General features: G+C 36.1%; 1 protein-coding gene across 1 annotated transcript in view; it reads right to left on the bottom strand.

Moving 5' to 3' along the window:
• The window catches only part of EML4 (EMAP like 4), a 117667-nt gene that overhangs the window by 20493 nt on the left and 80518 nt on the right, over positions 1–16656 (bottom strand). The window contains exons 10-17 of the mRNA XM_084901486.1: positions 15245–15355; positions 12021–12116; positions 7887–8021; positions 7613–7748; positions 3985–4136; positions 2942–3067; positions 2725–2856; positions 1995–2062 (exon numbers count right to left, since the gene is read on the bottom strand). Coding sequence (XP_084757612.1) covers positions 1995–2062; positions 2725–2856; positions 2942–3067; positions 3985–4136; positions 7613–7748; positions 7887–8021; positions 12021–12116; positions 15245–15355 — 956 coding nt within the window. The remainder of the gene's footprint in view (positions 1–1994; positions 2063–2724; positions 2857–2941; positions 3068–3984; positions 4137–7612; positions 7749–7886; positions 8022–12020; positions 12117–15244; positions 15356–16656) is intronic.

The following is a 16656-nucleotide window of genomic DNA, read 5'->3' as shown; positions in this document are numbered from 1 at the left end:
GGGAAAGAGTACATTTCAACTTTCTTATTTTACAAATATGAACAATGAAATCCTATGATGCCAAAACCCCCAACAAGTCATCAACCAAGTAGTGGCAGAACCAGGACAGAGCTCTGGCCTGTGCTTCTCACCGTCTCACACCAGGGAAGGGTGTGATCTCTCTCTGCCTGAGATATACTAACATTTAGGGATTCAGAGAAGAAAAGAGTCAGGAAAGGAGGCAAAATAGGAGTTTGTAATCAAACTGGGGAGAAAGAGTTAATAAAGTAAAATGAATTATACAAGGATTATGAAATTTAAGGCAGGGAGGATATAGATGACCTGGGATTTCATCTCATCAAATGTGGCACAGATAGGTGGGACATAAACAGGTGGAGAGGAGTAGACAGGAAAGCACAAAGGGGCCCTAAACCGGTTTGGGCCAGTGGATAGAATATCTGCCTGTGGACTGAAGGATCCCAGGTTAGATTCCAGTCAAGGGCATGTACTTCGGTTGCAGGATCCTTCCCAGCCCAGTTCTTGGTCAGGGCTTGTGCAGGAGGCAACCAATTGATGTCTCTTTCTGTCTTTCCCTCTCTCTAAAAATCAATAGAAAAGTATCCTTGGGTGAGGATTAATAAAAAAGAAGAGAGAAGTACAAAGGGGCTGGACAGGTCAACAACGTGACCATTCTCTTCTTCGGGGTGGGGGGTGGAGGGGGGAGACAAGAAGAGATTAACCAAAGAACTTGTAGACAGACAATCATGTGGTGAAGGCCTGGGATGTGTGTGTGTGGAGGAGGTCAATGGGGGAATAAAATGGAGACCTCTGTAATCCTTTCAACAATAAATGTAAACTTAAAAAAAAATCATTAATGGGCTTTACAGGCCAAGCTAACAAGCTTGAATTCCACTGTTTAGGTATCAAGAAGCCTTTAGAAACATGCTTGACCTGAATTTGCTCCGCCTATTTCCTCCTGCCTGATACGACTCCTCCCTCTTCACTGCCTCTTCAAGATCCAGGGGCTCCTCCAAGGCAGGCCCAGCCCCACCTCCTCTGGGAAGTGTTCTCGGACAACTCCGGCTCACAGTGATTTCGCTGTTGATCACCAAGCGTTGCTGCCTGTTTATTCAAGTAATGCTAAACCTAATAAAAGTTCTTTATTTTCTTATGTACATACATAATCTACTTGGGGCTAGGGACCATGTCTCATATTCCTCGGTGCCACTCCATACACCAAGATCAGTGCCTTACAGTTGCAGGAGTTCAATGAGCGACTGTAATTTGAAGAGTGACTCAGGACTGGAGTTGTAACGAAGCAGAACTCAGCGAGATTCATGCTGATAGAGTTCAGAGACACTGTCACCCTGGGAAATTAGCGCAGGAGTACCCACGGGCCAAGTTAAGTAACACCAAATTACAGAGGGAAAAAGCTGTTCTTTTCTAATTAGAAATCTCTTTTACTTATGTTAAAGAAGAAAGTCTCAGCCAGCCCTAATATGACTTTGACATCTCCCTTTTGAGCAGAAGGAGCATTTCTTATGCCGAGAACCTCTATCGTCAACAGTATCTGGCTAAATTTCGATAACAGTATTTTAGCTGCACTGCTGGCTTGCCAAGGACAGTCACCATCAAAATTGGTAGGTTCAGCTGGATTGCTTAAGTCTCTCCAGGTCTAGTGGTCGGTGATTCTGCATCAAAACTAAATTAAATTCTTTACCCAGCCACTTGCCAGACTCACTGTCCCTGACATGCACTACAATGTGGGCTGCCCAGGGATTTTTGTCTTGCACTCTCATGTAGCTTAAATCCCCACAACAGTGTCTAACCAAGAGCAGGTGCTCAGTAAATAATTACTAATGACTGAAAGAGTATATGTAACGTAAGACCAACATGCATATTGGTGTGCCACTTAAAAGATAAATTCTCCAGATCAGATTGACAACATTCCTAACAATGGTTAAACATTCCACCACTTCAAATCACTCAGCTCACATTTCCCTTAAAGACCCTACCTGCCTGAGTGCGTTCCTATGGCCACCACTGTGCCACTGGGATGAAAATCTGCACAGTGTCCTGGTTCCTAGAAGAAAGACAGACAGCTGTTGGGGAGTACATGAGAAAGTCTCACTGGGTCTATAGGAATAGTAGCAAACACTATTTGAAAATAACTTGTTTCATATAAACATGGAATTCCAATCAACATCCTTGTAGCTATGTGGATATGAGAGGAAAAAGAATTTCAGAGCAGGAAGGGGTATGCTGGCAGAGTGGTGAGGGGAAAAGACAACCAGCTTGTGGTTAGGCAGTGGAAATAATAACAGGATAACAACAAACATGTGTATAGCTCTTTTGAGTCTGCAAAGAAAATGTATACACTTTTGGGGTTGGACAAGATGAATATCTTGGTGGGGTCGGGATAAGAGACCAATTCAAAAAGAAGTCTGTTAGTGAGCAGCACTTACTGAATCCAACTGCACCACCACCAGCGGCCCAAATATTTCTGAACAGTGCTCCATGTACATGTGAAATCTTTTTACTATGGAAACGGATGGGAAAATTGAGCTTTTGCATTGCTAATTTGCTTTTTCAGGGTGGGTTCATGGAATACTACTTTGTGACTAAACACTCTCCCCTTTACTAAACACTTTTAACCAATGCTGAGTTCTTTCACTTTTGCTGCTTCCAAATGCTAGTATGGGGAGTTTCTGTGGGGAGATTATAATCCAATTTTGTTTTACTCACATCTACGAGTCTGGTCCATTCCAGCCTGTGTTCCATTGAGTTCCACATGCACACCTGTCTGTCCTGAGCACATGTCAAGAGCAAATCTTTGAAGGGATGTGTGGCAAGACCCCAAAGTTCATCTGTATGACCCTGAAATAAAATACACCCATTGTTATGCTAAAAGAAACAAAATGTCATAAAAGTATTTAGTTAATGGTTAAAATTACACAGTTACCTGGACTTCTATTTGGAAGCCATCATTAAATGTTCCCCGTAAAATAAAATTTCGTGATGTGCCTACTAAAAATTGATCTGCCTTTCCTTCTGCAACAGCTCTGATTGTTCCATACTGATCAGGAACCTAAAAAACACACAAAACAAACCACACTGCAATGTCACCATACACATACTAACATGCATTAATTACAACCTGAAAACTGCATTAATAGCTGAAAACAATTATGGGTTAATAAGTGACAATATTCCAAATTTGAAAGTAATATGGTAATCTTATGCTAATGATAATTTATTCAGTTACATTTTATTATACAGAAGTTATAATGTATTATACAGAGTGTATAAGTAGTCTGTGAAGAAAAGAAATAGCATGAATTTCAGGCTGAGATAAAGCAATTCTTTCTTATCTATCTTCTTGAAAACCCAAGAGCAGTACTATCAAGATCCTCTTAAGAGATTTTGTCTAGAAAACATGTTTAGAATACACTTAGAATAAGTTCAAAATTTAAGTCACTCCCCAAAAAAGGCAGTATCAAAACAAGAGATTTGCCCTTGCTTTGAGAATTATTGATCTAAAATACAATTCTTAACTGTTCTACAATCTAAGACCTCAATTTAATTAGCATTTAATACCTTATAAACATAGTACCTGTCAGGTTTTATAGATACACCTGGGTCCACATCATGAAGAAGAAACAAGCATAGATAATTACCTACTATCATTAAGCTCACTGTTGAAATGATAATTTTCAGTATTAAAATTGAATTGGTCATTTTGCATACCCTGGTTATATTTTGGATCATTAAGAAAAAAAGTCTCAGAAATAAACAAGTACATTAATTATTCTGCCCAATCTTTTTTTAAAAAAAAATTCTTTCAAATTATTTTAATGATTGGTTTCTTTTTTCCTTTTCATTCTGAGGAAATGAAATGAGAAGGATATGTACCAACCTCCCCAGAAAGTGTAAGTTCTCTTAATGTAGGACAGAAGATATTAGGTTAGTGGATTTAACATTATAATTTTATGTTCCCATCCTTACCTCAATTTCTCTTTCGGGATTCAAATCATGGTCCCACAGAATTATTTTTCTGTCTTTTCCTCCTCCGGTTAATAACATCCCATTTCTCATCTGACAAAGTGTGAATACACTGCCATCATGAGCTTTGATTTGTTTGCTGATCTGATAAACACCTAATATGATTAGGAAAAAATAAAAACACTAGTGATAACTTTTCCCCTCAAACTTTAGTGGCTTTCTGGAATAGATGCTTTATGACTTAAGATAGGATTATATTCTGATAAACCCATAGTATGATGAAAATGCATTTAACATACCTAACCCACAAAACATTACAACTTATCCTAGCTGGTTCTATCAAAGTGCATATCACTTTTGCACCCCTGTAATGTTGAAAAACTGTAAGTCAAACCATAGTAAGTTGGGGACCATTTGTATAGAGTGATTACTCAAAAATGCCATCAACTCAACAATCAAAAACCGATTTTCAGCAAGTTATACAAGGCTGATAGTGCAGCTTAATACCACCTTTTGTATTTATGTCAATATTGTTACTCTGAAAATATTCCAAAACATGTTCTTACAAAAGGATAAACTAGAGCAGTGACAATTCTATAGACAACAGGGGAAACTCAGAACTTCACAATCTCTTATAATCATCTTATTATGGTAGTTAGCATAGTATCACTTTTCTGATCTAGAGTTGAGGACACAAAGGTATAGAAATGGCTTAACCAATACCACATAGTTAGCTAGTGACAAAGCTGTGAATAGGGCGCAAGGCTCTTTACTCAATGTACCCTTAAGTTTGCAAAAAAAGCTTTAATTTCCTGCTGAACTAATAGTCATAATATTTAACATTTAGCAACCACTGTTGACCTACCAGCTCTGCCAAGGACTATCCCCTTTATTTGCTGAGATATGGGCCTTGTTTAAATTTGGCCAAAATTAAGTTAATAAATAGACCTTAGATCCTTTAGAAAAGTAAAAAAAAAGTTACTAGTTTAAAAATTGTTCAGTAGGGGAAATGAGGGAAGGAGGGAAGGAAGGAGGAAAGGAAGGGGATTGATTAACAAACAAACCAAAAATGGTTTGTTACTTAGTTCCTAAAAGGAACTTAAGATTTAAGAACTATGAACATGGAATGGTGGTGCGGATACAATCGACTTTCCCTCCCCCACTTACAAATTATGAATTATTTCACATAAGAAAAATGGAACTATTTCATACACCATAAAAAATAAAAATAAAAATACTGAAACAATCTAAGTGTCCAGTGACAGAGAAATGAATAAAAAAAAATGTAGTGTATACAAACACAAATATTACACACATAAATACACACACACACACACACACACACACACACACACAATGAAATTAAAAAAAAGGAAATTCTATTATTTGTAACAATATAAATAGTCCTTGAGAACATGATTACTTTGAGAACATGATTACTAATTACTTTGAAGATTCTTGTTAATACATATTTAAGGTCTAGAAGCAAAAAGAAAACATACAGGAGAGCTTATGAGGCACAAAATACAGATCTGGCTTGTCTCCTATTTACTAGAGTAAAAGAATTAGCTATGAAATCATGTCATCTGAAAAAGGACAGAGAAATGAAATAGGACAGAGAAATACAAATAGTACATGTGACCTCACAAGTGGAATGTAAAAACATGAACAAACCGACTGGTCATTGCCAGAGGCCAGGTTGAGGAAAGAGGAGAAGATGGTCAAAAGGTACAAACTTCTAGTTATAAAATGAATACGTTTTGGTATGTAAAGAACAGCATGGTGACTATAGTTAACAATACTGTAGTGTATATTTGAAAGTTGCTAAGAGAGATCTTAAAAGTTTTCATCACACACAAAAATACTCTGTGTGAGGTGATGGATTGTTAACTTATGTAAATCATTTTGCAATGTATAGGAAATCATTATGTTGCATACCATAAATATACAATGTTATATGTCAATTATAGGCCAATAAAACTGGGAAGAAAGTAATAGAATATACTAATTACTTTGAAGATTCTTGTTAATACATATTTAAGGTCTAGAAGCAAAAAGAAAACATACAGGAGAGCTTATGAGGCACAAAATACAGATCTGGCTTGTCTCCTATTTACTAGAGTAAAAGAATTAGCTATGAAATCATGACATCTGAAAAAAAATGTTCCTTATCAGATATGATATCACAATATACACAATTTTAGTTGACAAGACTGCAACGGGTGCAGAAATGTCACATTAGGGAATATAAAAACTGGATCCACCTACTGAAATTTTTTGGCCAAGATTTTAAAAATGGAAACTTTGAACTCTGTTATGATCTGCGTTCACACATTTATTTCACTCCATACACCAAATCCTTCCCAGCCACATCCTACAGAATTGTAATCCCAAATATAAAGGAAGAAACAAAATTCTCAGCAAGTTTGCCTGTAACGGTCACCTAGCAGAGCATAACACAGGCCATTTCATGTGCCAGCCACTTACAAGGTCACACTTCCCATTTCCTGTGTTTGCATGTGCAGATTTTCTTTGCACAAGTTTTTCAGACAAAAACCAAAATAAAACAATCTCTGAACCTTTCCCTGATTCTCCCACCTCTACACACATTAAACTAATGAAGAGTAGATACATTTACACCCAAACTCTGTTCATTGACAGAGGAAAACCTGTCAATAAGTCAGTTTTGATATACAATGCTCTCTGGGCATTTCATATGTGCTCAGGAAAAGGAAAGAGAGAAAAAGGTAGAACTTTCTTTCAAAACACACATACACACACTTCTTTCTTAAGGGTGAGGATAAGATTTCAGGAGTCAAACCTTTTCCTTTCCTTCCTGCTCTCTCTCTTGTTAACTTTTCTTTCTTCCTTAAATATCTCACTTCTGTAATCCTTGCAGGCTCTTTTCTGGCCATCTTACTGTGGGAGAAAGGATCTCTGGCCTGACAGCTCTTCTCTCTTCAATGGTGAGCTCAACTAGCCTTATGGGTTCTTGTGGATAGCTCCGAAAATCTGTATCTTTAATCCCTAACTGAATTTTATAATTCCTCTTAAACTGTCAAGAGGAATTATAAAACTTTTTCTATTACTATTTTACAAATTGTATTTCATTCAAATTGGCTATCTCTTAGTTCTGCTATCACTTTTATAAACAGATTTATTCACACTACCCTCACTGCCTTACATTCATATCCATCTTTCTATTTCTGCTTGCACTTTCCCCTAAATTGAGACCAAAATTCCATACCTTTTGTAGTCTCGTGCACTCCTTATGGCTTAACCTTAAATACTACTTCTTCTGTGAAGTCTTCACAAAACTCAGAAGATCAGATTCTCTCTCTCTCAATTTTATACTGTTTAAATTAACATATATATATATATCACCTCTCTAATTATTTCTCAATTAACCTCCTAGAAGGAAATGTTCAGCAGGATCAAATGTAGGTTACCTATGCTTAGTAATTAGTAAATATTTTAATTTTAAAAAGATCATGAAGAACCTTAGAAACATAAGGCATGGTAGTTGTTCTCCTATTGTTTCACTGCAGCCTCTCCTGGTCTGGGTACAAGATGGAAGTGCAATAGCAGAAAGTGCAAATTAAAAAGGAATGACAATATGAGAATACTGTACCTTTCGGTCCTTTCCCAGGTGTGGGTTCTACAGTAGTTTTGCTCCATATAAGTATAATTCCACCCGAGTCTCCAGTAAGAACATCTCCATTCCCCAAAAATGCTAAACACTGTACAAATTTTGGTTTTTCATATTTCTACAAAAAAATAAAAGAGAGAGAGAGAGAGAGAGAGAGAGAATTTTCAGTTTTCCCTTTGGCATGATGACTCCATGCTCACTCAACAATTAAAATATTAAAGTTTTATAATGAAATTTATAATATTCTGATCTTTACCCCAAAAATTCCTTGTTTTCTTGTTAGTGAATTGCCACTCCAGGTCCAGAAAAAAATATGAGATTTACCACATGTTATTATGGTATTTGCATCTGTTGGATGGAACTCTACAGCCAAAACAACTTCATTTGTTGTCTGTGGAAAGAGAAATAAAGCTTTAGATTAATGTATACTTTTATCTCCATCAAGTACCAATTACAGCTACTGATAAAGACAGGAAAAAATTTTAGGAAATGCCTTTTCTTCCAAGGTTTATTTTCCTGAACATTTGTAACAATAAATTTTTATAATAATGATTTTAATCTGATGTTTTCATATTATTATATCATCTTTTATATTATTCATATATAATAACTTCATTAGAAGACATTTAAATGAATTAGTTTTAGATTATTTTAGTTTCTTGCACATTTAGGGGAAAAGTACACTAAAACTATCAAATATAAAAACTATATACATTTGTCTTAAAGGTACTGCCTTTTAGGTACTTTGATTTTTTAAAAGTCTTATCTTTCTCTGTACTATTATTACTGACCGCTCATTCATTTAAGAAAATTTATTACTGATTTAGAGATTCAACCTTAGGCTAAAAGCTTAAAAAGCATATATATAAAACGGTCACTACTGAGTCATTCAGAAATGAAAAACAAAAAAAACCCGAAGAGCTTTTATGCCATTTCCCAAAAAAGAAAAATTAGAAAAGACAGAAGTTTAAAACAAGTAGAATAAAAAAGGAAGAAAAGAGGCATAAGCATCCAAAGGAATTACAAGTAGTTTTTTCACCGAAACTACTGAACTGAGGATGTCTTAAAAACACTACATTTAAATATGTTCAGTAAGTCATAATTGAATTCTTACTAAATTGATGTTTATGGTAAAAGCAGCTACTCCAGCTAAATGGTGAGGTGAAATCTATATGCTTGTGAAGCTGCTTGTTGGTGCTGGTGCTCACCGACAGGGTGATCACTAAGGTGTTTTTTTTTTGTTTGTTTTTTTTTTAACTTAGCAAAGAACTTCATGTGTACGGAAGCGTTTCTTCATTGCAAACCAACATGGTAATAAACATGGTAATCTTGTAAACAAAGTGAGTTAAATAAAATACCTTTTACATTCTTATACTAATAAAATGACACTTGAAGGAACTGAGCTAATTAAAAAAACATTTTCCCCATGGCTTCAATATTTCCACCAACTTTTTATTTCTACCACCAACAACTGGACTCTACAGCCTTGTATAGGCACATAAATAAAACTCAAACAATCCAATCTGAATGCTTTCTCCCCTCATGAGGGAAAAGGATAGTACCCTTTCTTATTATACAGATTCCACAATGTTTGGTTGAAGTAGCAAGTCAAAGTAAATTTTAAAGATAATGTGTTAATTAACAATGAAAAAATTCATCATCTTTCTTCCAGGATGATGTTGCCTTTTCTTTTATTTTAATCAATTAATTTTTAAATCCTTATTCTGACCAAGATCTCTGCCTGCCTTCCCAACTTTTTTTCTTTTTGTTGTTGTTAATCCTCACATGAGGATATTTTTCCATTAATTTTTAGAGAGTGGAAGGAAGGGGAAGAGATAGAGTGAGAAACATCAATGTGAGAGAGACACATCAATTGGTTGTCTCCCGCACACACCCCAACCAGGGTTGGGTTTCCAGCCTTCAACCAAGTGCCCTTAACTGAAATCAAACCCGAGACTCGCCCTAGCTGGTTTGGCTCAATGGATAGAGCATTGGCCTATGGACTGAGGGGTCCCAGGTTCAATTCCAGTCAAGGGCATATGCCCAGGTTGTGGGCTCGATCCCCAGTAGGGGCCGTGCAGAAGGCAACCAATCAATGGATTCTCTCTCTCTCATCATTGATGTTTCTATCTCTCTCTCCCTCTCTCTTCCTCTCTCTGAAATCTATAAAAATAGATTAAACAACAACAACAACAAAAACCGGAGACAGTTATGTTGGTTATGACTTGTGGGTTAGAACATTCAATTAAAGATGCCTGGCAGGCAACAAGAAATGTAGGTTTAAATCTGTGAGAGATCTGGGCTACAGGTAAATGATGGAAGACAGAATAGATAGTAACTAAGGCTATGGCAGCTGGATGCTGTCAATGGAGGACATAAGATATAATTCTAAATAACAACAACATTTAAAGTCCTGGAAAGGAGATCTGCTAACTTTTACTACCAAATATCAAAATTCACATATTACACTTTGGTATAAGTTCCCTATGTTTCAATGTTAAATTACCCTGAATGATGGCTGAAAGACTATCTGTATCTTCATTTATATTTTTTAAAGCTTGAGGTTTCTTATACTCTTTCCAAATACAATCAAAATTATTCTTATTTCTTTCAAAAGATTAACTTATGCTATTTGAAAACAGAACCTCTTTTTGACCAACAAACTGAAAGACACAGAACAAAACTGCTGAGACAGAGAGCGGATGTGCAATTGAAGAGGAATGTGGTGTTATTTAAGAGTACAGCAAATATGTCATAGCCTTTTTTTAGTCATCCTGTCACTTTGAATCCCTCTGAAAGCCTGTCAGGAGGCAGCCATTTCTGACCCATGTGAATGCTATTGTAATGTTAACCTTACATTCCTCTTTTACAAGTTACAGCCTGATCCACACAAAGGACCAACACTATTTTATACCAATTATAAAATATTCTGCATTTTATACAACACGAGTGGCCCAGTGCACGGATTCATGCACATTGAAAGGAAATTAATTAGAAGAAATATTTTAATATCACTATTCTCCCTTTATTATAGAAGTGTCAGAAATGAAAAAAAATAAAATATATATGAAAATAACATTTAGAGTAATAAACAATAACATGATATAACAAAAACATGATATAAAAACTACTAAAACATGATAGAAAAACATTATATAAAACAAAAACATGACATAAAAACAATGACTGATAAATTGATTAAACTTAATCTCCCTGTACACCACATTAGGAGTAAAAACATTTTGAGTGCTTGACTAATTTCCATTGTGATAAAGTATTTACAACTTTAACATCACACATTCTTCAAACTTCAGAAAAAACAATATATAACTGACCACGTCCAAAAGCAGAGTAGGAATATTCCTACTCCATCTAGAGTTTGTCCTTGTGATTTATCAACAGTCATCGCAAATGTGGGCATCACGGGAAACTGTCTTCGAATTAATTTAAATGGCAGGCCGGTGTCAGATGGGGACAAATCAACTCTTGGAATCAGAACAACCTCTCCTTCCGTAAATCCTGTTAATACTTCAGAGCTTTATATGTATTGTGCATGCATGAGTCATTTTTAAACGAGAGGCCGAGGGGGGGGGCGGGATGGGGGAGACATGGGAGGTTGGCTGGCTGCAGTGTGCATCATGGCAACCGGTCACTCAGGACACTTGGCTAGATAGATAGATAGATAGATAGATAGATAGATAGATAGATAGCGCCACTGTGCATCATATGTACTGGCTAGTTGGACAGACATATTGTTGGTCACTTAGCTTTTTACATATACAGAAGATTACAACAATGCATATCATTAGATATGCTTTTCAGTTATGTCATCCATACTCCTATGATTGAATTTTTCCTTTAAATGTTTTAAAGCTTAAATGAAATAATAGATTTTGTTTAAAAAGCAACAGTAGTCGCCCTGGACAGTGTGGCTCAGTTGGTTGGGTGTTGTCCCATGCACTGAAAGGTTGCCAGTTCAATTCCTGGTCAGAGCACATGTACAGGTTTCAGGTTTAATCCCTAGGAAGGGGCATAGAGGAGGCAGCCATCCATGTTTTGCTCTCACATCAATGTTTCCTTCTCTCTCTGACTTGCTCTCAAAATACCAATTAAAAAATCTAAAAAAAAAAAAGGCAGCAGTAGCCAGAGATTAGACATCCATCTGCTTTGTCAATGTGTTTGAAATATCACTAACGTTGGTTGAAGTTGCTTAAATATTTTATACCATAAGAGTGGTATTCTTAATAGCATAAAATAATGACAAATCAATAAAGCTGATAATTTGGGACAGTTAGTGTGCTACTGCACATTAAGGATAAGCAGTATACTTTGAAGGATCTGCAAAACAAATAATGTATTCTAAAGACAAGTGAAACTTTTTTGGACTTACCTTTATTTCTGCACCTTTTGACTTTTTCTGCCAATCCCACACAGTAAGCATATGCTCATTGGAATCATCAATAACACATAAGTGAACACCAGAATCCTAAAGAAAAGTCAATTATAGGCATTTAAATTTTTTCAGATAAGGCTGACTTTCTAGGAACAAGTACCATATTATTAAAACAGTCAACATTAAGATAATCCAAAATCCTTTAAATATATGATTCCTTGAAATATAATGAATATACACCACTAAAACTGATTTTCTTCAGAAATATAATATTTAAAAAATATATATTTTATTGATTTTTTACAGAGAGGAAAAGAGAGGGATAGAGAGCTAGAAACATCGATGAGAGAGAATCATCTATCAGCTGCCTCTTGCACATCCCCTACTGGGGATGTGCCCGCAACCATGGTACATGCCCTTGACCGGAATCGAACCTGGACCTTTCAGTCTGCAGGCCGATTCTCTATCCACTGAGCCAAACCGGTTTCGGCAATATAATATTCTTTTAGAAAATATTTTCCAGTTTTAATTTTTTCCCTAAGTTGATTTCTTCTTGCCACCTAGCCACTTTTATTCAGAGATAGCGAATAATTCATTTTGAGGATTGTCCCTTAGTCCCCCTTGCCTTCTTATATTTAAAGTACAGTCCTTAGCCAGTTTGGCTCAATGGATAAAACGTCGTATTGCGAACTGAAGGGTCCCAGGTTCAATTCTGGTCAAGGGTACATGCCCGAGTTGCAGGCTCGATCCCCAGTAGGGGGCGTGCAAGAGGCAGCCTATCAAGATCTATGATTCTTTCCCATCATTGATGTTTCTTTTTCTCCCTGTCCCTTCCTCTCTGAAATCAATAAAAACATGTTAAAAAAATAAATTATAGTCCCTCGAGGTAGGCATAAAATGTATATAATTTTATAACTTTGTTCCTCCTAAGTTTTTGTAGTCGATGAAACAAGCTAAAATTAATGGCTTGTTTTAAAGTTTGCCAATTTCAACTTTCCATGATATACATTAATATGAACAAACAAAATAAATACTATTATAAATTTTTATTGATTTTCCACAGAGAGGAAGGGAGAGGAGAGGGACAGAGAGCTAGGAACGTCGATGAGAGAGAAACATCGACCAGCTGCCTCCTGCACACCCCCTACTGGGGATGTGCCTGCAACCGATGTACAAACCCTTGACCAGAATCGAACCTGGAACCTTTCAGTCCACAGACCAACGCTCTATCCACTGAGCCAAACCGGTTTCGGCAACAAACAAAATAAATAAAAGCATAACTAAATTCCTTTATATTTATGTTTCCAATGTGATTTTCATTCACATGATTTAAGTCTCCCAGTTTAAGAAAAAAGAACTGTGGACATTAAAACAATTATTTTTTTGCCCAGCTGGTGTGGCTCAGGGATTGAGAGTTGACTTATGAACCAGAAGGTCACAGTTCAATTCCCAGTTAGGGTTCACTTCCAGGTTTTCAGCTCGGACCCCACTAGGGGGTGTGCAGGAAGCAGCCAATTAGTGATTCCCTCTCATCATTGATGTTTTTCTCTCTCCCTCTTCCTGCCTCTCTGTAGACAATAAAAATAAGTTAAAAAAAATTTTTTTGCCCCTACTAGCATTTGCAGCATATACTTTAAATGTCTATGGAACAAAGAAATATGTGAAAAAGAGGAGAGGTACTGAGAAAGGTCAGAGATTACTCTCTTTTCTTTATCTTTCTTTTAACCTGTACCAGAATGATCATCTAAACCAGGAAGTTAGAGTAGAAGGCAATCCAAGATAGTCTTAATATTTTAACAATATCAACAAGATGACAAAAGTTTCTGCTACAGAAATTTTTTTGGGGAAAGGTAGCAAAAGTATTTCCTTTCTGTCCTGTACTTTTATTTCCTTTTCTAAATGCCTTTCTTCCAATTCCTGACTCATTTGAACCTTGACACTCAGTGCTTTCAAGCTAGCAAAATTCCCATATCCACCCAAATTTATCTTCCTGTTCTAAAAATGTCCCTTCCGCCAAAACCGGTTTGGCTCAGTGGTAGAGCGTTGGTCTGCGGACTGAAAGGTCCCGGGTTCGATTCCGGTCAGGGGCATGTACGTTGGTTGTGGGCACATCTCAGGTAGGGGGTGTGCAGGAGGCAGCTGGTCGATGTTTCTCTCTCATCGACGTTTCTAGCTCTCTCTCTCTCTCCCTTCCTCTCTGTAAGAAATCAATAAAATATATTAAAAAAAAAAAAATGTCCCTTCCTGCTGATGTCGCACAAAACTCCCAAAATCCAGAATATAGTTGCTAATACCCAGGAACTGAAGAGATTATATGAATATATTAATATATTCTAAAGTATGAGTGAGACCCAATAACATCTGAGAGATATTTATATTTAAAACTAAAAATTATGGATCCTGCCCTTGTCAGTGTGGCTCAGCTGGTTGGAGCGTCATCCCGTACACGGAAAGGTTGCAGGTTCAATTCCTAGTCAGGGCACATATCTAGATTGTGGGTTTGATCCCCAGCTGAATAGAGTATGAGAGGCAACCCATTGATGTTTCTCTCTCTCTGTAAAACAAAACAAAAATTATGGAGTCTAAAATGTAGCTCTCCTACATTTAAATTAATATGAATAATACATATAATTTAAGAGTGAAGAGACTGTTTAAATTAGTAACATCCTGTTTTAGTTCCCCTCAGAATAAACCTTCAAGGCTTAGGTAAGATTGTTATACACTAAATTTTAAACTCATGTAGTCATTAATTCAGAGCCAGGATAATTCATGATTTTAGTGAATATAAAGAGTTCTGTCTTTTGCTCCAACATGACATTAAGAAAAGACAGTATTTGTGCATAATTGACCAAGTTTCAGGTCTGTGAATTTTCTAAATAAAATAGAGCTCCGTTATCCAAACTAATCAAAAGTACAACTTACAACTTACTGCTTGTTTTATTTTTACTATGCCAACCATGTATTCCTTTAACAATTCCCGATACTACATGGGAATTTTATTTCATGGCAGAAAAAAAAAAATTAAGTATAATTAAGTGTAATATTCTGGATCCTAGCTAAACCAAAGTATTTTAGATTTAGGTTAAAATGCTGGCTATAGCTAATATCACATATTTTAATTCAGAGTTATCACTTTCTATGAATGCACAGACACAAAAATGAGCTTAACTTCTTTTGCTTCTTTGTACCTCTTGCTTACTCCTTTAAAAATTATTACTTACAGCTTTTGAAAAATCCAGGCATCCTACTCCACGCTCAAAAGTTCCAAGTCCAATAATCTGCAGTGTGGAGAGACTAACTGAATCCCACACTCGGACATGGGGTTGCAGAGGCTGCAAAAAAAAGGGGAAAAACACAAGCTAGGACCAACTGGTATATAGCTGAATGCCAATGAATACCACTACAACACAGAACTGTTACTGTTTTAAAAAAATAATAGAGATGGATAAATATCTAATAAAAAATAGCTACATTTAGACATGCCCTCAGAGAATCTTGAGCAGGTATTTTCTTCTCATACCATGAAAATAAGGACATAACAGTGATAATAGTTGTAGCAGCAGATGATCTGAACATTTCTCAAGTGCCACATACTATTCTAACTACATCACATATATTAAATAGTTTAATCTTCATAATTCTATGACCTATTTATTATTACAATCACAATTTCACAAATGAGGAAACTGAGATAGAGATTTAAATAACTTGTCCAAAATTATACAGCTATTAAAAGGTGGAGTTAGGATTTGAACCCAGAAAAATTTGTTCTGGATACCCTGATTTTAGCATTACCTTTATTCTTAGGAAAAGAATACTTTTTAAAATCAGTGCTCAATAAACTGCTAAGCTAACAGTTCTTAAAACAGAATCTGGAACTAGAAGGGGTCTTATAAGTCTTCAAATATAATCCCTCCGGATCCTTTTCATGAAAGAAACAAGCCAGAAAATGCCATGAGTATAGTCATATACTTCTAATCAGTCATTATTAATATTCACTGTTGATACTTACAAATAAGGGATTTGTTATTTAAGCCTATTTAGTAAAATTGAATAGCAACTACAATTTTTCAAGTATTATCAGTGCTACTCATATACAAAATCAATTTAAGGAAATTACAATACCTATAGCAAACACTGATAACTTATTCTATTTTATATATATATATATAGAGTCCAGTTGCCATGGCTCAGTTGTTGAGCCTTAACCTATGAACAACAGGAGGTCACGGTTTGATTCCTGGTTAGCCACATGCCTAGAATGTGGATTTGGTACCTGTTGGGGGGTGTGCAGGAGGCAGCCAATTAATGATTCTTGGTCATCATTTATGTTTTTCTCTCTCTCTCTTCCTCTCCCTTCCTCTCTGAAGTCAATAAAAAAATATTAAGAAATATATATAAGTTAATAATCTTATCAGTATTCCCATTTTTAAAAGTAAGTAGTTTCTTTAAGGAGCACACTTGTTTCTTTGTGTTTATTTATTTTTTTTAAATATGTTTTTATTGATTTAGGAGGGGGGGGGGGAGAGAGAGAGAAAATGAATCAATGATTGGCTGCCAACTGAACACCCCACACTGGGGATCAAGCCTGTAACCTGGGCATATGCTCTGACCAGGAATCAAACCATTACCT

The sequence above is a fragment of the Pipistrellus hanaki genome, assembly GCF_964339955.1.
Source record: "Pipistrellus hanaki genome assembly, chromosome: 12".
Classification (NCBI taxonomy): Eukaryota; Metazoa; Chordata; class Mammalia; order Chiroptera; family Vespertilionidae; genus Pipistrellus; species Pipistrellus hanaki.
Note: the sequence above shows the minus strand (reverse complement) of the source record. Positions and strands in the feature narration are given on the sequence as shown.